Raw genomic sequence first — 21926 nt, forward strand, 5'->3', positions numbered from 1 at the left:
TGGTTCACCGGCATCTCCCGTCATTCCCCCCCCCCCCCACCTTGCCTTCTCCTGCCCTGCTACACACCACCCTCTGCTCCCGACTGACCCTGGCTACCTGGTGCCCTGGAAGGCTGCCCTGGGCCTGGCCAGTGTCCCAGCTCAGTCCCACTTAGCCCTGGCCCTGGCCCTCAGCCTCGGGCCGGGGAATACTAGGCTGGTAGGGCAGTGGGTGGTGGCCAAGTCCAAATCTAATAGCTTCTGGCCGGACCTGGAGGAGGGAGTTTGCAGAAGGGTTATCCAGCCCTGGTTGTTGGTCCCCTACTTGTCTTTCCAACCCTTGCTGAAAACTGACTTATTTCAGGTCATTATTGTAAGGGTGTGTGACCTGGATGACACACCTATGGAAGAAATGGGTTGAAGTGTTCCTCAAATTTGAGGATGCACATGGAAGCTGGTTAGATATGAATCAAACACACCAGATTTGGCAGTGCCAGCTGGTGGTCTATGGAGTAGGGGAGGGGGGAGAGAGCACTGACGTGGGAAACCCACCCCTGGAATCTACACCTAATCTTTCAAGGGGGAGATATCACATATTGGGAAAGTCACTGGCCCCTCTCTAGGTCTCAGTGTCCTTATCTGTAAATGGAGATGGTTGTACTTGATGGTCAGGAAGACCTTCTGATCCCTGACAGCAGAGATTTTATAAAAATGTTATTGCCCAGACTCACATATGGCCATATCCCCAAAAACTGAAAAGGAAAAAGTAAAGTTCAGATTTAACCAAAGGTGATGAGCATTTTAAACAAACAGCTGTCCTTATCAAAGCTGAAAATCTAATACAAGGCAAACTGAAAATAAATGATTTTCCCACATCATGAGCTGTACGCCAAAGTGGGGAGACAGCATTAGCAAAATCACTACCGTTTGGGGGATCTATTTATGGCACATACTACCTTATCTGAGCGCTCCCGAAATGCTTAGCAAAATGCAATAGAAATGGATCTAGTTTTTGAGTAGATAAGTTTCATGATCTTTACATTTAGCTCTATAATAAAGAGATATAGTATGAAAATAGGGAGAGTGGAGGGTAAAACCTAAGTATCATTCCACTTAAACCTCCAACTTGTGTTAAAATCACTACTTGTAGGTATTAAATTCTACATAGTGAATTGTTCTTCTTTATAGAAATTTTGGTACTTGGGTATTTCTCCATTCAACACCTATAGAGACAAAGGTCCTAGAGAAAGATCACATACATACAACTACTCTTGATTGTCATTTTTCAAAGCGACACCATTTAAAAGGATCAATACTAACTAGCTGAGATATTTAACATATTCACCCTTGGTGTAGGTACTAATTTCCTAGTGACTCAGCTAATTTGGTTGTGCAGGCAGTGTCAATCTCAATCCCTCTGCCTCTCAATCTCTCTGTCTCCCAATCTTCCTCCCTCCCTTCCTCTTTCCTTCACTCTCTCTCTGGAGTACAGGCAGATAACCTGAGCTATGCACTAGAAATCAGAAGAGGCTGCTTCTCTGTTAGCACTTAATTATAAATTTGAAAAGATGCCAGCAACTGGTGTTAAAAAGAACCTTTAGATATTTTCAGGTTAAAAAGTGACCATTTCAGAAAAGTATTCCTGAAGAGCAAACAAGTGTTTGGACCACTGTCTGGTCTTCCCATTAAGAAGTACCCAGGAAACTCCGTCATTTAGACATGAAAATGTTTTGCTTGTCTAGAAGGTTCTGATAGTGATGGGGAAAAATAATGGTTTTCCGTGTCTTGAGGTTTTCATAAACAAAAGACTGAATTATGACTTAATGGCATTAGCCATAAGTCTGCAAACTGTAATTCTATTTTAAACCCATCCATCCATTCATCCATCCAACAAATATTTACTTAAAGTTTACTGTGTGCCAGGCATTGGGGTTATGCAGTGAAAGACATGGTCTCTTACGGAGTTCACAGTTTCTGCATTTTCAAAGTTGGCTTAATTGCCATTTTATCTCTTACTTATTAGAGATTTTAGAGGTGTTACGCTTTCTACATTAATCAAACTTTGTATGGCACAAGTAGACAGCATAAATTATGAACAGAGTAAAGCCTTAGTTCTCCAGATCCTATAGGGAATTAATATACAGCTTGATTTTCTTGCATGTTCTCTTAAATTGTGGATTATTTAAAACATATTTTTTGGTGGATACCTTTCTAACCACATTACAAGTTCCTTGCTTTCTCATGCAGAACATACCAATGATTCAGGATTATTACTAATATATTAGTATACTATATTGTAATATATGGCTGTGTTGGGCTCTATATTGGGACATAGGATCATGTGCACCAATATAGAATAGCCCTTGACCACTATGATTTTTTGGGGTTCTTTGGCCTTTTTTTTGGGGGGGGGGCAGTTTTTCTTTCTTTCCTGTCAGGTACTGGTGTCAAGCTACTTGCTCAAGTTCTTAATTCTTATTTGCTGCTTCTAAATTGCTATGGGCTTGGAAACAATCTAACCAAGAAGTAAAGAGGCTTTTAGGGAGGATAGAAAGGAGTTCCTACAGAAAGATAAAAACTTTATCCTTAGGATATCTCTTTGGGTTGCTCAGAGGCTGGTTTTTATTTTCTTCCTGTTTCTCTAATGTTATACATAGGTAACATTTGCTGGGTAGCTGTGCTCTTGATCACTGAATTAACTCCTCTCTACAGAATGCAACATTCCATAAGGTTTAACTTGACTTTTTTATTTTATGGGTTTCTTAGAACTACATTTTGTAACTGGTAGGTAGATTTCTAGCTATTTAAAAGACTACCAAACTGTTTGCCATGATTTACTGGAGTGATACCATTAAACCAGAAAAAGGCGTGGTTATGCTAGATATTTTGTTAGAATTGGTCAATTTTGAAATGAAGAGTCTTTCCCCTTACACATTGATTTGGCATAAACAAGGCTCACAGGAAGTACACGTATTGATCTCTAGATTTCTATACCTTGTCAATTTGGTAGGAATATGAGGAAAGTGAGACTTTTGATTAAATCCCAGAGATCATAAATCAGAAAAGAAAAGTAACATGACTTATTGCTTTCCAGGCCGATGTCTTCCCAGATATCCTGGGGAGACGGGATAATACTCAGCTGAGTTCAGATGATGGAATTTGGGGTCAATGGTCAAGATGGTTTTATTGGGATCTTATTAAATAGACATGAGGAGAGAATATTTCTATGTCTGGAGATTTCCAGACAAACCATATAGAGAGTGTTAAAATTTGGATTAAAAAAAAAAGACTGGGAACTTTTATCAAGTACTCCAGAAAGTAATTTCACCCTAGAGCTTACTGCTTTCATAATCTGACAGGGGAGCTACATATTTTACATTCTCCTTAAACTAATGCCATTTGATGACATTACAAGGGATTAATTATCAGGAGAGGACAAGAGAGGAGTGACTCTCTACCCCTTCTTTAGACCTTTCAGAATTCAGGATCCTTTTATGCCCAACTCTTACCTCTTAGTCATTCTTAGCAAAGGGCCACACTGAGGTCTCATTTTCTAGAGCTGGGCTGTGCAGTATGGTAGCCACTTGCCACCTATATTTATTAAACAAAGTTGAAAATGCAGTTTTCAGTAACAATAGTCACATTTTAAGTGTTCACTAGGCACACATGACCAGTGGCTACTGTATTGGACAGCACAGACATGGAACATTTCCATCACTGCACAGAGCTTGATGGCGCAGTGCTGTTTTAGAGTCTTGCCTCAGGGGGGCTGCTACACCGGTGCCCACTGCCTCCCCAGGACCTCTCCGAGCTGGCAGTTTCATCTTCAGCATGACTGTTTAATTCAGTCAAAGCCTTGACTAGCCTGACCCTAGGACTTCCTCCAGACTGTATCCTACAACACTGAATCTCTACCTCAACCCTTCTCTGCAACAGGGTCCTGAGAGAGCGCTAGGACTTTATGTCAACATTATTTCTCGTGTCTTGAGGTTTCCTCTATTTGTACTTTGGAAACTGAATTCTTTCCATAACCTGGTTATGTAACTTATCAACCAATGTTCTTGCTGACCCTCTGTTAATGATGGAACATGTTTAGTATGCTGTGGGAAAGAGATTTAAATCAAGTTGGGAGCTGGAAAAAATGAATTGTGAGGTTTTAGGGCTCTATGATTCTACTGATTTCGACAAAACATAGAGGGCTGATTGATGTTCTCCCCTATAAGCTGTCAAGAAATATGTTCCATTAGATAGTTAGTTTGATTATCTATCTATTTATCTATCTATCTATCTATCTATCTATCTATCTATCTATCTATCTATCTGTTGTTGTTTTGGTTGAGGGTGGGGAAGATGAGGTAGTTAAGGATGGAGGGAGTATTTAGGTTGAAAGAAAACTTCAGTGGAATTTGAAACCTAAGGCCCACAGAGTAGGACGGTTAGCCTCAGATGAATTCTAATGTCAGGATTCCCCACAGTTTTAATGAGCAGAAGCTACTTTTACTTCCTCAAGGCCTGGCTATCATTCTGATTGGGTCTGAAGACGTTGGCAGGTAGGTCCCTCAGGACACTGGGGAGAGACACTGCTGAATACTTGATTTCACCCTCCACTAGGAATTCTGGACCATTGCAGAGAAAGAAGCGTGAGTGAGAAAGAAGTCTGACAGCCACTGACTTAGAAAATTTAATGGGCGATACTTTACCAGGCAAGATTTCCCACTCAGCTTTGGTCCACTTGTTGGGAAAGCCCTGCTGTTGGGTATTTATGGCCCTGAGTGTGCTCCACTGAAACGCTCCGCCAACCTACTTGTTATGAAAATCGTAGATCTCCTGGATGTTGCCAAAGATGATATGCTCCTTATTAAGGATCCCAGGGGGGATCTCCTCCACACCACTGGTCATTTCCCACAGGTAGGTCTGTAAGACAGCAACAGTTCCGTCACTGGCAAGCACTGCCACGTGAAATACACACAAAACAAATAGGGCTTCAAACCTGTGGGGTAAGGCTCAGACTGGGAATGCATATAGAGCCTAAAAAGTGAGATGGTAAATAAGCAGAATGGAAAGAAAGAAAACCTGAATGTTCCATTATTGTGAACTGTTGCTAGGGAAATTCACATCCCAGACTTTAGCAAGAACACAAACTCCACAGTCTTCTAATTTATTAAATGTGTTTGAGTTTGACTGTGTGCGGGGGGGAGGATGCAGATTTTTAGACTCAACTTAAGTTCATTGACTGTGTCATAGATTTTATTTTGAATTCAAGTGTGTTATATGCTTTTTTTTTTTTTGCTGGGCCTAGTTCCAGTCTGAGAAAAGTTTCTTTCCAAAGCACTTTAAACTCCCATGCAATTATTATTGACTCTGGGAGAAAGATGTCCTCTGGTTGGTTTTTTATTCTTCAAGCTCTGGGAGAAGACAGAGTACTGAGCTCCTCTCCAGGACTTGATGTGGCAAGGATGTCGGTTCCTAATAGAGCTAAGAACTGATGACCGTAAGACTTACCTCCAAGCACTCGTGTAAGTCCCTCACATAAGCCTTCTCTGTCTGAAGCAGTTCCGCCATAATGAATCTAGAAGGAAGCGAATGGGCTTTTAGTTGGTTAGAGATGTAATACCTCGCTTCCTTCAAACTTCACTGCCCCCACCCCAGCATTTATGACATTCTTGAATGTCCTATTTCTCTACTTTACCAATATGCATCTCTCCCTCTGAGTCCCTCTCACTCTGAACATTTGCTCTGTGTCCCTTCAGCATGTTTGTGCTCGGCTAGTTCCATACTCTCTTCCCCTTTCCCCCCCCCCCCCCAGTTCTACCATGTTTTGATTCTGTGCTGATATGTGTGTGCTCTCAGTTGCACATATGTGTGTGTGTGTGTGCACATAAGCTTGTAGTGCCACTCACACTCATTCTCACCAACTAGACACCAACTCAGCTTCCTATGTTTCTCTTACTGTAGCTCCCAGAATGATGATTCCTGCTGAGTAGAACTGCTGACTTACACCAAAACAGTTCACAGTCCCACAGGTTAAACCAGGTTTAAAAGCCAGAAACAGATGCCCAGGACACCACCGCCGAGACTGGGGGTTAGCAAACTTTTTCTGTAAAGAGCCAGAGAATAACTACTTGTGGGCCATTCAGTCTCTGTCACAACCACTCAGCTTTGCTGTTGTGTGTGAAAGAAGCCACACACAATATGTTAAAAAAGTCCGGCTGTGTTCCAATAAAACTATTTATGAACAGAAAATAATTTCATCTAATTTTCAGGTCACAAAATATTCGTCTTGTTTTGATAGTTCTCAACCATTTAAAAATATAAAAAATAATTTTTAGCTTACAGACTATATAAAACAGGTGGTGGACCAGTTGTGGCTTGTAGGCCATAGTGTGCTGACCTCTGGCTTCTAATGGGGTTATTTTACATCACAAACTGATGTGCATGAGGCTGAGCATGTGATCCCAAGTACAGCACAAGCTAATGATATTAAGTGACTACTCTTCAGTCTCCCAAAAAGAGAAGTTGTGCTACACATATGCAAGGGGAAGGCTCCTTCCTCCTTGGACCCCTAAACAACACAATGTACCTGTGCGGGTGTTCAACTCATGATGCGTGGCTTCACTGTAGTGTACCTACGTCACTTTCTTTCTTTGACAAATTTGTTTTAGAAATGGTGCTTCCTAGCTGGCATGTGATATGCAATAATATCTAGTTTAGCACAAAATATATTTTTATATATTTATCTTAGATTTTCCATGTCATTTTTTCATGGAACTTCATAATGAGAATCCCTATTTACAAGGTGTTCCATCACATAAAAATTTTGAGAAAGATTACCCCAAGTGTCCCCTGTTGGAGATTTCAGAAGAAATATTAAAATGAGCAGCATCTTTTCCTGAACCTTTATCTTGGTGGGATTTTCCTTAAAGCAAAACTTTGTTCTAGCAGTGGCCTTTCTATTAAATTATTGATTTAGAAAATTGCCTTTTGCAGGAGTTAATGAGCCACTCTCTTGCTAGTCTTGCTCTATTGGTAGAGTGGAAAGTCCATGAGCTTTGAAGTCAGACAACCAGGAATTGAATTATGACTGTCATTTCCTAGAGGCAGGACTTGCTTCTCCAAGCCTCAGACTCCTTACTTAGAAAACAGCTGATCACACAGGGCTGCTGCAAGGATTAAACAAGATCCTATAAGCAAAGTTCCTAGTACACTGTAAGTGCTTGGTAAACAAGGAAAGAAGGAAGATCAGAAGGAACGTAATCCCACTTGCTTTGAAAAATTGTCTTTGATTTTACTGCCTTGGGTTCTGGCATGCCTCTACCTTCTCCCTTTTTCTCCATCTGCTTCCTGCAGTTTTTCCTGTTTTTCTTCATAATTTAGCTCCACTACCCTCTACCCGATTTTGTTTTACTTTCCACCCACCCTTTACCATCCTCTGGCTATTTGGTGTCTCAGAGACAGCCCAGCAGGAAGATCTGGCCACGTGTTGTCTCCTCATTTCCCTCTCTGCTATGGGTTGAATTGTGTCTCCCCCAAAATGTATATGTTGGGTCCCAACCCCCAGTACCTCACAATGTGACCTTATTTAGAAACAGAGTCATTGCAGATGCAATTTAAGATGAGGTCATACTGGAGTAGGGTGGGCCCCCACTCCAAAATGACTGGTATCCTTAAAATGGGGGGAAGTCGACACAGGCCTGTATTAAGGGAGGACGTCATGTGAACATGAAGATGGCCATCTGTAAGGCAGGGAGAAAGGCCTGGAGCAGAGCCTTCCCTCCCAGCCCTCAGAAGGAATCAACCCAGCCAACAACTTGATTTCAGACTTCCAGCCTCCAGAACTGTGAGACAATACATTTCTGTTGTTTAAAGCACTTGATTCGTCATACTTTCTTACAGCAGCCCAGATGGAACATATGCTCTGACTTCACAGACCAACTTGAGTTTCTTCAGTTCCAAGGGACCTATAGTCCTACTTTATTTTGATAAAATCAACTACAGAGGCCTTCTTAATCTTAGAACACACCATTTTTTTCCAGCATTACCCAAAAGGAATGTCAAAATACTCTTCATAAAGCCCTTGCATATCTCTGGCTATGTGTAGCTTTGTAACACTGATATAAAGAAAGCAGAGTGATCAAGACACGGTTTGTAAGGTTGACATGGTTCATTGTTTCTTCTGTCCAATGCCCTAAAGTTCTTGGTTAGTGTGAAATGTGGGTGGAAGCATTATGTCTGCCCATTCCAACCTCTGTAGGTGGTCATGGGGACACAGCAAGCTGTCTAAAGGGACGGGTGGCAGTGAAAACCAAGCATAGCCATGAGGAGCCTTCCAGTTGGTGGAACCGTCTCACACCCAACCCCCCACATACTCTTTCTTCCGGGCTGATTTCCGCTTCTCTTCATTGACCTCATGGTTGGCGTCCCGGAGCTTGACCTCACGATCTGAAAGGCTTGCTGGGATGATATCCAGCTCTAGGTCCTTGTTATCCTACACACAGAGAGATCGCAGAGGTCACCTTGGAGATGTTTTGGGAAAGCAACTCACCAGAGTTGGTGGAGGTGGGGGAAGGGAAGAACAGAGAAAGATATAACGGAGAAGGATGAGAAGATGGGGAATCCCACCAACTGCTACCCACAAGCACTCTTCTTCATGGGATAATTTTTTTTTTCAAATAAGAAAAGTATAAAATGTTCAGGTCAAATGCTCAGGGATAATATCCACAACAAAGAAAAAGAATGTACACATTTGATAATTAGTGTCATATTTCCTCAAGGACGTTGGGCCTGATTAGATCTACACACACACACACACACACACACACACACACACACACACACGTCCAAGACTGATGATTAACCATTATAACAGATGTGAAACAGAAATGTAAAAAGATATAAAACTTTCATTTGTCAAGGGAAAATAATAAAAGTAAATATTTTTATTTAAACAAGCAACTTCCCTTGGAAATAGAAAGCTAAATGATAGAACAATTACTGAATTTTCTAATTGCCCATCCATGCTTATTTCAACCACTGTTTGGTATTTATATAGAAAAAAACCTCTAGGAAAAAAATCTCACAGGTTAAAGCCTGGGGGAGATGTTAATTCCCCCAATCTTTGTGGTTTGACCACTTTATTCTCTAGTCTGCTCTGTTTCAGAGTATGAGCCTATTTAAAGATTTAAGAATTAGAAATCCTAGGATTAAATTGCCAGTCTGTATTTAGCTCTTAATTCATAGGTTAATGACCCCTATTATAAAGAAGAGATTAAAAGTCAGTCTTCCTTTGCTTCCTGGCAAATAGTACTTCTTTTCAGTTGAAGTGTCAAATAGACTTTATACAAATTGCATACCTTATTCTTGAAAGAGCACTATTATACATACTGAGGACTCTAATCATTTGCTGATTAACATAATTGGGTGGAAGACAGTACTGATGAAGCCAAGATAAAGGGTTTAATCCTCAAAGTCAACAGTTAACTCTACACATAGAAAAACTCTGTTCTGTAGCCACAGGCCCTACCCATGGCCAGCCAATTTTGCACTGTATATAGCACCAGTCATGGGGAGCTGGAAGCCAATGGCTCAGCAAGATCCAGTCCCTCCAGGAGAAAGACAACACAAGGCAAGTGCTCTAGGGGTCAACAGCTCAGGAAGATTCCTCTGCAAACCCAGCTTCCCTCCACGGCAATGAACAGCAGTACTGACGGAGGTAAGAAAGGAGGATGTCCCAGCTGGGCAACCCCACACCTACCTCTGTGTTGACTCCAAGGGCTTTCTCCAGAGAGTACCGGTACTTTCCCATCCTCAAGGAGAAGTCTCTGTAATGCTTGTCCACCGTGGTCACCCATTTCCTGATCTCTGTGGCATGAATGTGGCCTTTTTCCACAAAGCTATCGGCCAGCTGAATCAGGAGTTTCACCTTCTCCTTTGTTTGCTGCCCCAAAAGATGGTCGTAAGTTACTAGCTTACCTTTACTATCATGGCCCTTCACTCCAGCCCTCTTTCCTTCTTCACAGAAGCCATAGATACCCCAGAGCCAGACTGCCTCCGTTTATATCCCAGTGCTGTCACTTACTGGCTGGGAGGGCTTGAGCAAACTACTGAAACCCTCTGTGCCTCAGTTCCTTCATCTGCAAAATAGGGATCATAATAGTATCTATATTGTAGGGTTGCTGTGAGCATTACATGAGTTGACAACGTAGGATGTGTCTGGAACACAGTGTTCACAGTAAGAACTCAGTAAGCAATAAATGTTAGCCAGTATGATTATTGATGTAAGAATCTCTTTCATTAATATAGCACTTTATCAGTTTACAGAGTATGTTCATGTTACATCTGAGACTCGTTTGAGTCTTAAAGCATCCCTAGGAGGCAGGTGGAGGGAGGCGGTATGGGTCTCTTTGAAACACAGATTGAAAAGGCTGAGGCTTAGAGAGGCTTAGGGCTTGTCCAAGTTCATACAACCTGTAAGTGATAGAGCCGTTTGCCTCTGGTCCATAGTTTCTAGTTCTCTCCCTTTACTCTACTGGCCTGAAGAAGGCTTTCTAAACGTCAGGTGAGTTGGCACAGCCAGGATCTACAGAAATCTAACCAGCAGATTTAAGAGTAAACTCTGTCCCTTTCACCACCAGGATCTTGTTTTTAGTTTCCTTGAGAGAGAGAGAGAGAGGGAGAAGAGTGAACGAAGCTAGTGTCCATCACAGGGCTAAGTGAGGTGGAGCCCTGACGTGGGTCAATTTCATTTCTAACAAGAGTGTGTTCAACATCTACTCTGTCGACACCACTGTGCAGAGGGCTGTGGGGAAAGGCCTGGGGGGTAAACAAAAGAAGAAAAAGAGATTTCCACCAGACTGTTTATATCCCTAGAGGGACAAGATTTTCACACAGAGTAGTTCAATAACTCAGGGCATTATGTAATTGAATGTCAAAATAAGAAATATGTATAGTTAACACTGCAGGAATTTTAAAACAGGAAAAATATGAAGGTGGGCTGGCAGGGGCAGAAAAGGTGTCATGGGGGAGGCAGGACCTGTGCTGGGTAAGATATGGAAATGGAAGGGCTATTCAAACAAGCAAACGCTTGCTCACCTTTTATCCTCAGTTTGGGTTTTGAAAATCTAACATCTATCAGGAAAACCTGATAGATTTTAAGAGAAAGGGAAGAATATTTACATAATATTCTGAGAAGTAATCTTTTATCTTTTGGACTGGGGGAAAGTAGGTACAAGGTTTGGATCATGCTACGATCCGGGTAATTGAGGGAAACTGAGACAGAAAATCACTGGAGCAAGCGCGGAACAGACAGAAGAGCCTTTCTTTCTTTATGCCACCACCCTCACCCTTGCCTCTCCAGGCTCACCCACAGCCCCTCCCACGAGAGACTGACCCTCTCAAGAACTGCCAGAGGGAAGCTTCTGGCCGGAGAGGCAAGCAGAGAGGACTTGGTTCCTCACGGTCAGGGCTCCCGCCCTCCAGCAACTCACTCAACACCTTCGAGCCTCTCCTACCTCAGCACAGTGGGCTGGTCCCCAGGGCTGGGAGATAAGGGGCCAGAAGAGCTTTGGTGTGAAGGAAAGAAGGTGGATATGAGGACAGGAGAAACACCTCCTTAGCAACGAAAAGGCAAAGAATAATGGCGCTGGGACTCGGTTAATACAAGATACCTGGTATTCCAAGGACTTCTATTTCTTGCATTTAGGGCTTCCTCCCTAACCCGGGAAACAATTTTTCTTAGGTTTGTCATTTACTTAAAACAGTGATTAATTTTTGTAGCTATAATCAAGAAATCCATCTTCATATAAAATCTTGGAAACACGTATTTATTCTCTGCTCTTGGTAAGGAGACTTGAGCACGAGATGGGGGTTTATAGCCAATTGGTAGCAGCAGTCCTACCAGAGCAGCCCTATAATTTCCTATCAGAGGAAATGATATCCTAAAACATCAAAACTGATTCAGAGTCAACAGGGATAGTGGCTTGTGAGCAAGAGCATTCCAGGTATGTGTGGGACCCAGGGGGAGCAGACAGACAGTGAAACTGGCAGCGCAGACAAGCTCTTCCCCACGTGGCCTCACCTGCCCACGTGACCGTCTCCATTGCTCTCCGTGGCCCCGAAATTCCAGCCATGTTAAATAAACCTCACCTGCCCCCCACAATGTGATGAGTGGCTCCTCCTCACCCCTGCTTTCACCTCAGTGGCCCTCTCTCACCTCCTCCCCACAAGCTGAGTGGGAGATGCCCTTCCCAGTGTTCCCACAGTACCACACACATGCTGCTACTTCAGCGTGTATCACGCTGAGTTATTTATGTCTCCTTCATTAGGCCATGCGCTTCTAAGAGATGAGTGTGATCTTATTCATTTGTAGCTCCAATGTCTACGATGTATACCATAATAATAATAATGTTGAGTAAATGGATGAGTGCGTAATTATTGTGCTTGGAGGTGAGTAAAATTAGACCAGCAAGAGTTGAAGGTTTACACTGGGAAGAATTAGATGAAAAGATTTGACCCCAACCATGCCCATGGCCCCTACTGAGAGCAGTCTGAAGTGATTTCTTATACGTGGGTGACTATGGTGGCACAGCGCGACCCGCCCCATGCCTGGCTACCGCTGATGAGATCAGAGGTAAAACTTGCCCCACGAGGGCAGCCCATCAGTATGCAGCCAGTGACTTCCAAGGTGTCCTGGCCTAGAAGCTCTGACTAAACAGGGACAGGGGCAACATGCTGGGTCAATCAAGGTGGTTTTTCTGGGGATGTGAACTGTAGAGACAGGGAACTGGGTGGCTGGTTGCAGAGCAGAAGTGAAAGCAAATAGCCTAGGAGAGAAGGGAAGCTGAATCACAGCGGCGGTGGTCATGCATGCCTGATCTCCTGAGATGAGCTGACCCGGAAACATGGCTGCTGGAACTGCCCTGGTCTCGGGTGACATCCCAGTTTTCATCTCCAGAGGTGAGACTATGCCACGTGTCTTGTTCTTCCCATTGGGCTGAGTCATTCAGCTTTTCCTGGGCTCCTTCGAGGTCCAGCCGCACAGCTTCTGTCTTCTTTATTTCCACATACAGCCGTACAAAATCTTTTCCCCTTCTAAACTTAAGCCAGCTTGAAACTCAAATCTTGCCACCAAGAAGAGTAACTCATACAGACTGATAAAGTGGGGGTCAGATGGTAGAGGTGCTTGCATGTTAGGTTCAGGAGTATGGACATGATCTTGTGGACAAAGGGAGCTTTTGGGGAATATAATTCACTTGGGCCTGGAAATTTAGAACACATCTCACTTCTCTAGGGATTCTTGTGTTCACTAGTGTATATTTTGCCCTTTCATTTTCAATTCTATGTTATCTGCTGGAAAAGACAGAGGTTAAAAATAAGGGTTTAGTAGTTCTATTTTTCTTATTTTTTCTCTTCCTTCCTTCTTTTGATCAGTTAATATTATATCATCTTCCCCTAATCAGAGCACCTTACTCCGAATACAGTTTATAAAAAGCCCTTTTGGTATCTCTTGAAAATCTGACAAGTCTTTAAAATTTAGCCTTCTTGATATATTCTCATAATCTAATTATAAGCATCCAATTGGCCTTTCATTGTTGATCTGCCTTGTACTTACTGATATATTCTTTGGGGGTATGGAATTATTGTGCTCCCTGAGTGGGAATACCATTCCTTGAGATGTATCTTCATATTCATCCCACAGGAGAAAGAGTTTGTTGTTAAATATGAAAAACTAAACCTTGCAAAAATGTCTATCACATGTGAGCTATGTTCATTCCCCTTAAGAGTCTCAGAAACAGAAACATGCCCATCTTTCATCTGAACTGTTTAGATTCTACTTTTCTCGTTGAAAGCGCCTCTCTGACAAGCCCAGTGTCCCCTTTCCTGGCTGTCTGAATTCAAAGACATAATTTAGTTCAGCTAAAGCTCCAGTCACTTTCATTATCACTTAATTCTCTTTTGTTGAGAAGAATCTAGTCCAGTTTATCTCATAGCTTCTTTTACTTTCAGAGATAAAATTATCAGTTTAGAAAAGCGTTTTCTCAACATCATTACCCATTGAGAAATGTAAATAAAAACCACAATGAGATACCACTTCACACCCGCTAGCATGGTTATATAAAAAGACAGACGATAACCAGTGTTGGAGAGGATGTAGAGAAGTCAGAACTCATATACACCGCTGGTGGAAATGGAAAACGGTGTATGCACTTTGGGAAACAGTTTGGCATTTCCTCAAAAAGTTAAATATAGAGTCGCCACCTGACCCAGCCATTCCACTCTCAGGTATATACCTAAGAGAACTGAAAACATATGTTCACACCAAAACTTGTACACAAATGTTCACAGCAACATTATTCACAGTAGCCCAAAACTGGAAACAATCCAAATGTCCATCAACTGATGAATGTATAACAAAATGTGGTTTATCCATACAGTGGAGTATTATCCAGTCACAGAAAGGAATGAAGTACCGATGAAGTACTGCTACAACATGGATGAATCTTGAAAACACTCTAAGTGAAAGAAGCCAGACATAAAAGACCACATATTATATGATTCCATGATTCCGTTTACATGAAGTGTCCAGAACAGGCAAACTCATAGAGATAGAAAGTAGATTAGTGGTTGCCAGGGGCTGAGGGGAGGGGAAAAGGGGAGTGACTGCTGATGTGTACGGGGTTTATTTTGGGGAGGGATGATATATTCCAGAACTAGATAGTGGCGAAGGCTGCACAACCTTGTGAACGTACGAAAAACTACTGAATTGTAAAAAATGGAAAACAGAAGAATCTAAAGAGTTTTGCTATTAGAAGAAATAGAGTTCTTCCAGATGTCAAGATGATTAAGCTTTCCTATCACCATGTATCTTGACTCCTTATAAATTTTGAAACCTACAATAGGAAAATAGCATTTGCTTTCTTCTAACTGGATTGTCCACAGCACACCACAACAAGAAAATCTTATCCTCATCCAAATTCTCTTTATCTTATTTTTATTCTCACATTTGTGTATTGCTACATAGAAAGTACCTTTTTATATTCAGTGTCTCTTCTACTTGATCTGTTTCTTCGGAACAGAGTATAGTAAATCAATATACTCAGTATACTCTATTGCTCGGTTCAATCATGAGGGCCACCATACTTACTGTCGTGTGGTTTAAGGTCAATTTGGTTTCCATTTCAAATTCACTTTATTGGTTATAAAGATTAAAACCAAAGATGGCTGGTTAAAAGAGGTTTGCTTCTGGTAAGTGGGACTGTGGTGGGGCCGAGGCTACTGCCTTTCATCAGAAGGTCCCCAGCTGGATTCGTTATCTTGTAGATATTCCCATAACAAATAGCCCTGAAACTTGGAAATGATAGATGGGAGGATGAAATCCCATTAAGAGAAATAGTTAAGAGGAAGAGAGAACAGAGAGAGAGTCAAAGTAAAAGAATCATATTAAATAGAGGTTTGGGGAGGAAGCGTTGTTGAAATCTACCCAAACTTCTTTTTCTCTTATGTTCTCAAATATCTGTAGCCTCCCTTCAATGCATAAGATATAGCTAGGCACGTGAATGAAGCATGGTTCTTGTCCTTTGGGATCTTGCAGGCTCATACAGGAGGTAACACTGCGGAGGACAGGACGGTCCAGGCCAGGTGCCTTAAGGGCTGCACAGACAATGTCTGCAGTGCAGGGATAGGCCGATTGTATCCGGCTTGTAGGCAGGGACACAGAGGAGGAGGCACTGAAGTGGGAAGGTGGGGTCTTCTTAAACAGTACAAACTAGATGGAAGGGAAGGATATTCTAGGCAGGGAAATAGTATAGAAAAGATACAGAGGCAAGAAAATAAATGATGTATCTCTTGGAGGGTAAGAAAATAATATGCATTCAGCTGGAGCATAAAATCTGCATAAACACATTAACTGAAGATACAGTGGCAGTGGTAAGGTGGCACAGTTGTAGACATTGTTGAGTGTTGCCTAAAGGCACTGCAGAATCATTAAAGCTCTTGAGCTAGGTGGTAATCTGACCAAAGTAGTGTTTTAAAGATGAACGCCAATGAAGGGCAGGATGGGTTGGAAGGAAGGAAAGGCCAAAAGCATGGAACCCAATTAGGGTGACAACAATGTGAATAGAAAAGAGAAAGACAGGAAGATTGTAAAGGAAGGATGAATTAAATTTGACTGAATGACTCTCCACATTTCCACTTTGGTGATGGACAGACTCTGATCCTAGGAAGTTCTGGGTATCTGCTGTGATCCATTCTACGTGAGTAGGATCACCAGTGGATCTGATACTATTCAGCCTCTTAGTGGTTCGTTGTTGACACTATTTGGAGAGGGGCAGATAGGTGCAAAGTGGGTAATTCAAACCCATTTTCATTTGGATTTGAAAAGGGTTCTGTGAGTCTGCCACCTCCTGGGCACTGTCTGCTCTAGCTGGTATTGAAATGAATCTCTTATCTGAAATGACAGTTTTTCACATTGGGTGAAAAGGCCCAAAAGCTCACAAGTGTGCAGGGGGAAGGCTCCCCACTATCAAGAGTTCAGAGTGCAGGATTCACAAAGTGGATAACCACTTCTGAAATACCAGCTCAGGAAGGAGGCTAAGGGCCTAATTTCGTTGCAGCAGATTAGAGAGAAATTTGCTGCAGTGTCAGAGGGATCTCTGGATAAGGTAGGCATTAATATGTTCCCCACCCCCGACTCTCACAAAAGCTCCTCTCATCCTGGGAATAGCATCTGCCCTATGTGGAAGTGATGCCAAGGATGGTCCTCCATGGCAGGGAGCCCAGTGTGAGGGACAAGGATGCTACAAAGAGGGAACTGAGACATCAGCTTTCACTCAAAGCCAAGGGTCCTCAGATCAAATCCTGGCTGGGAAAACAGATGAAAGTGAGATTTCCTTCTATTATATTATTTTCATTCTCCACCTTGGTGCGAATGGGGGTGTGAGGGTGTGTGGTACGTGCACCAGTGCATGTTTTGCTCCCCAGAGACCTCAGCCTGGCTCATTTGCAGGGCGAGGCCAGAGGGAAGTAGTCAGCTCCGGAACCTGCTTTGTGAACCCACCCATAGCCGCTGGCCTTTCCCAAAAGGTGGACTTCCCAAGCCATTCAAATTTCAAGAATATGTGGCTGATATTCCCACACGATGTGCATTTCACATGAATACATTCCTTTGCCTTATTTGGTCTGAAAGAATACAGCAGATTCCAGAATCTGGAGCACGAAGATGAGTGCCATTTGGAAGCACAGCGTATAGGAGTTGAGTTCCTGTGTACAGAGGCTCTACCAACAGCTGCATCTCTTTGGACGTTCAGGTCTCAAAGGAGACGATCCTACCTGTGTGTCCCCCCACCTTGCCTCTGCAGTCAAGCATTTCTGTGTACAGAGGCTGTTCTCCCTCCCGCAATGTGAAATTGGCCAGATTGGGGAGCGCTGGGTGGAAGGGGAGGGCTCCGGGATGCTTCCTACCTTGGCAGGCACCCTGAACTCCCCATATTCCTTCAGCAGCTCCTGAGTCTCCTCTGCAGTCTCCCCCGTGGAGGTATGTGTTGAGAGGTAATATTCACCTGTTTCTTGGATCCAGTCTAGCGCCTGTAGGAGGAAACAACCCATTCAGTGCCCCAAAAGCCAGCTGTTAGTAGGAAAACATGCCATGCTCTGATGTGAAGGTTTGTGGTTTGGGACAGCATGATGGACCTAGGAAATGCTGGCACGATTCAATCAGTATGTAGCTTGGAAGTTGATTTTATGAAAGAGCCCTCCCCTGTTAGACCTGGAACAACCCACCAGCAAAGAGAGTGTCTTGTCCATTAGACTGCGGACTCTTCTAGGCCAGGCCCAGTGTCATCTATGAGTTAGAGCAATCTGCCCCCAGCGTCTCCTCCCAACAGAGTGCCTGGTGAAGGCTGAATGGCTGGTCAGCGCAAAGATGCTTTCTTCTTTTCATCCCCACCTCCCACCTCTACTCTGCCTGCTCCTATGACCCTCTTCAGAACTGTCCCAAGTCTTGGTCATCTAGGCCTCTGTATGGTCCCCAGAACTGAGGCAACGCCAGGGAAAGCTCTGAACATACCTGCTTGGCGCTTCGCTCAAACACCACGTATTGCTGGCACTGGTCTAACCGCCGCTTCTTCAAGGTCCAGAAGTGCAGGACACGGTTCTCCCTCTGTAAGAGCTCACTCAGGATGGCTGCAGGGCAGAGAGACAGGCGCTGGTCACAGGAAGGTCCTGAGCAAATCTGACCGGCTGCTTCAGCCCCGCTCCCAGGTGCCAGGTAACTGAGACCTTCAAGTCTCCCCATCGGACTGATCCAGCACCAGAAGCAAGGGAGCAAAAGTGTGGTCCAGAGAGGATTTCCCAGAGATCAGGGAGACTGGGGGAGGCCTGTTGATGAGGTTCCATCAATGAAGGGGGGAAGAGGATGTCCCCAGGGTGACTTAAAAGTGACTCTGATCCTCTTCACGCCAAAGCTAGTCCTTGATGATAAGAGACCTTGGGAATTATCGGTGCTGAAAATAATAGCTAACACAACTGGCGCCTGGGAGCCTGCGGAGAGTGAACGGACTTGACAGGAACACCAGCCACTCTCGAGGGGTCCTAGGAGAGGGCCAGAGGGGACCGGCGTGAGGACTGGGGTAACCGCATGGATAGCCGTGTCACTTGCCACAAGCTCTGTCCCATACAAGGGGCTGTGCACTTAGCACTTCAACAGCACAACCTCAATTTTAAAACCTCTGAATTATGGGCCTAGGGAAGCTATGTTGGAATCATGTCATCACGGAATCATGTCTCTAGGCCCAAACTTCCATGCTGGTTGGGACCGATCATAAGAAAAGCTAAAAGCTGTTCTCACGTCATCTCTAATGAAGGTGAGTGTGAGGATGTGTACAAGGCATGGGGCACCACGGTGGCCGTGGGAGCTGTTCGTCCATGTCATGTCCCTCCCTCTCTCTACTTCTCCTGTTGTTCCAGAAGCAGCTGGTTATGTGGATGGACTTCTGAAGTGTCTAATAGTATGTTCTAAGCTTGAAGCAATCAAATTTATTTTGTATTGTTTGCCTCCTGCTTCCTGCTAACTATATTAGATACTAATAAAATACACAATAATGATGCTATGGAAAGTTAACACTTACTCAGTACTCACTATGTGGCAGGTACGTATTTTCACAGTACCTCAGGATGCATGGACCACTATTATCTCCATTTTACAGATGAAGAAACTGAGGCTTGGAGAGGATAGGAAACTCAACCAGGGTCAGTCAGATAAAGGGGTAGAGCTATTTGACTTAAGAGCCTGGGTCTTTAGCCACCTTGGTCTCCTGAGTTACTGGGGCTGTAAACCACAAGTTATTGTGCTCTACAAAAAAAGCACAGCCCAAATTGCAGTGCTTGTACTTAGAAGTTTTTGTTGATTTTGTGCACTTTTAATGCCCTATGGAAGTTTGGCTCTCTAAGGACAGAATCTGTCTCTCCTCTCTTAGGCTGAGAGCTTTTATGGTCCCTATTATTCACCTCTCCCTATATCTCTGCCCTTATTATGTAGCTTTTTAGTTCCTCCCCAAAGAGACAAAGTGTACTTCCTCACCCCCGAACTCAGGCTCAGTCACATGACTTTCTTTGGCAAATGGGGCTGTTAATAGATAGGACACAAGTAGGGGCTTGAAGTGTGCTTGTGCACTTGAGCTTGCCCCTTAAACCTCTGCCATCACCTCTATAAGAAGTTCTCCTGGGTAACCGCTGCCCCTTCAACCAAAGTCCCAGAATTAATCCACATGGAGCAGACAAGAACCCACCCTGCAGTGAAGGGGCCAAGCCAGCCAGACCTGCAGCCTCAAGCAGAACCGCATCACTGAGCCCAGCCAAGGCAGCTGGTCCCCAAGCCAACACAGTCATTGAATGATAAATGCTTATAGTTGTAGGCCACTGAATTTCAGGGGTTGTTATGCAGCAATAATTGCTCCTGTAACAAAAACTTAAAATAAGTGGCACTGGCTTTGGGTCCAGGCAGCAGGTGGAAAGGAAATGGCTATAGGAGAGACTGTAGGTCCCTGCTCAGGTGGAAGCTTCAACTGGGCAAAGACAGTGAGAACCTGTGTTTCCTTTACCCTTTTTGTCTCCTAGTCAGAGTTTTGTTCACTGAGGTCCGTCTGTGGTGGCTGAGAGAATCAATCCAGCTCAGGCGAAAATCCTAATGAGTTTCAGGTTTCATTTGTGCCCCATCGGGTAAACTTTCCTTTGGGCAAACCCTGCCCTGGCGCCCACGAAGGTGCGGCAGATCCTGCTCACCCTGGGGGGCTGCCACTCTCGGCACACTGGGGCGGGGGCAGGGCGTGTGCGCTCTCAGCAGGCAGCTGGCCTCACCCAAGCTGCCACCTGCACTTGGACATCAGAACACAGGCTTTGAAAAATCTGCAGGAAGGGGAAGGTGACATAATGCGAGCCACCCACAGGGCCCCTCGGCTGCAAACAGGGTGGCACATCTGGAAAAGGAATGTTGCTTCCCTCTTCTCTGTAGGGATCTTTGATTACTAAGTTTAATTCTTCCCAGTGGCCTCTGATCTTCGCACCTCCTGAGTTCCTTGAGCAGGAGAGAGGCCCTTCCCAGAGGAGGTCAGAGCTTCCCTCTGTCTGCTCTGCAGCTCGCCAAGCCTGTCCCCACTCCTCACTCCAAATCAGTGTCACTTCCCTCCCTAGCTTTGGTCTCTGGGGTTGACTAGTGGCCATGTACTGCACAGTGTAGATACATAGAGATCATCTGTCATTTCAGAAAATTCTACTAGCATTGTTCTAAACTCTTAAGATAAATGCAAAAGCTCTGGGGAAATTTTACAGTCATTTTTCCGTTCCAAATCTTGATGTATGTTGAATTGCCACCACCCACACCATCCCACATCACACTTTTTCTTATCCAAGGAGGAGAACCAGGTCACATGAAGACCAGGTACCCAGGCTCTTGTCCATGCGGCTGAAGTGGCTCGAGGCTGGCAGGGCTTGCACTGACCTTTCACTTGCTGCTCGGGTCCTCGGGTGTGGCTGGCGGCACTGGGCATGCTGACATTGTTCCTGTGGATGTACTTGAGAAAGACCTCAGCGTTCCGCCGTGCCAGGGTGCAGGCCTGAGAGAGAGAAGGTGTGAAGCCCCACACATAAGTCCCAGTCTGGTAGGGGCACGTGATCTAAGACACTGGAGAAGGGGTGCTGGTGATGAGGCTTCTGGGGCTCTGGGTGAGCAGAGCCCTGGGGAATACTCCAGTTCCAGTGCAGGAGACTCGCTCACTCTTTTGTCGAGTAAAGAAAAGCTCCCTGTGCCTCTCCCCTTTCCATCACAGACAAAACCAGAAATCAGCCACCCTTTGACTACTACGTGTTGATTCAGCGTGGCCACCTGAGAGTGACTCTCAGGTTGGTTTCCCTCTGCCACCAGAATGCCTCGTATATGACCCGTGGCGTAAGCCACTTCAACGTTAGCTTAATTTAGACTTGAGAAAGCAAATTTAGTGATCAAACCTATTAACCGTATGTTCCAAATCTAAATTACTCACATTTTAGAAACGTATTTGTTCATCAAACCCACCCCTGCCTCAATAAGACGAATAAAGATCCTATTGCTGGGAAATATCAGTCATGTAAAGGGGTAAGAGCCATTGTACCACGCCCTTAAGACTCACAAGAGTGGTGGGTAGCAGAGAGGACAGGTCTGTCCCATGCTATTGTACCCAATCCAGGCCCAGCAAGGGCAGGAGTCATGAAGCAAGTCAGGGCTAGAATCTAGGTCTACTGACAGAGTACTTCTAGTTTCTCTCAAGACAAGAGATTTTCTGAATTTCTTTAAAAAGCAGTATTTTTCCTGATGGTAGAGGTAATAATACATGCTAGTCCATTAATTTTCAATCCACAGTTTTCAGAATTAAATTATCTCTAGACAAAACTGTTAACTTTTAAACGTCTTTATACTTAGCATC

General features: G+C 44.0%; 1 protein-coding gene across 13 annotated transcripts in view; it reads right to left on the bottom strand.

Annotated features, from left to right (window-relative positions):
• The window catches only part of KALRN (kalirin RhoGEF kinase), a 655749-nt gene that overhangs the window by 238002 nt on the left and 395821 nt on the right, over positions 1-21926 (bottom strand). For all 13 annotated transcript variants that reach the window (XM_059920949.1, XM_059920948.1, XM_059920941.1 and 10 more), the window contains exons 19-25: positions 20966-21080; positions 18038-18153; positions 17434-17556; positions 9731-9913; positions 8346-8464; positions 5482-5548; positions 4784-4893 (exon numbers count right to left, since the gene is read on the bottom strand). In XM_059920949.1, the coding sequence (XP_059776932.1) occupies positions 4784-4893; positions 5482-5548; positions 8346-8464; positions 9731-9913; positions 17434-17556; positions 18038-18153; positions 20966-21080 (833 nt within the window). The remainder of the gene's footprint in view (positions 1-4783; positions 4894-5481; positions 5549-8345; positions 8465-9730; positions 9914-17433; positions 17557-18037; positions 18154-20965; positions 21081-21926) is intronic.

The sequence above is a fragment of the Balaenoptera ricei genome, chromosome 4, assembly GCF_028023285.1.
Source record: "Balaenoptera ricei isolate mBalRic1 chromosome 4, mBalRic1.hap2, whole genome shotgun sequence".
NCBI classification, from domain to species: Eukaryota; Metazoa; Chordata; class Mammalia; order Artiodactyla; family Balaenopteridae; genus Balaenoptera; species Balaenoptera ricei.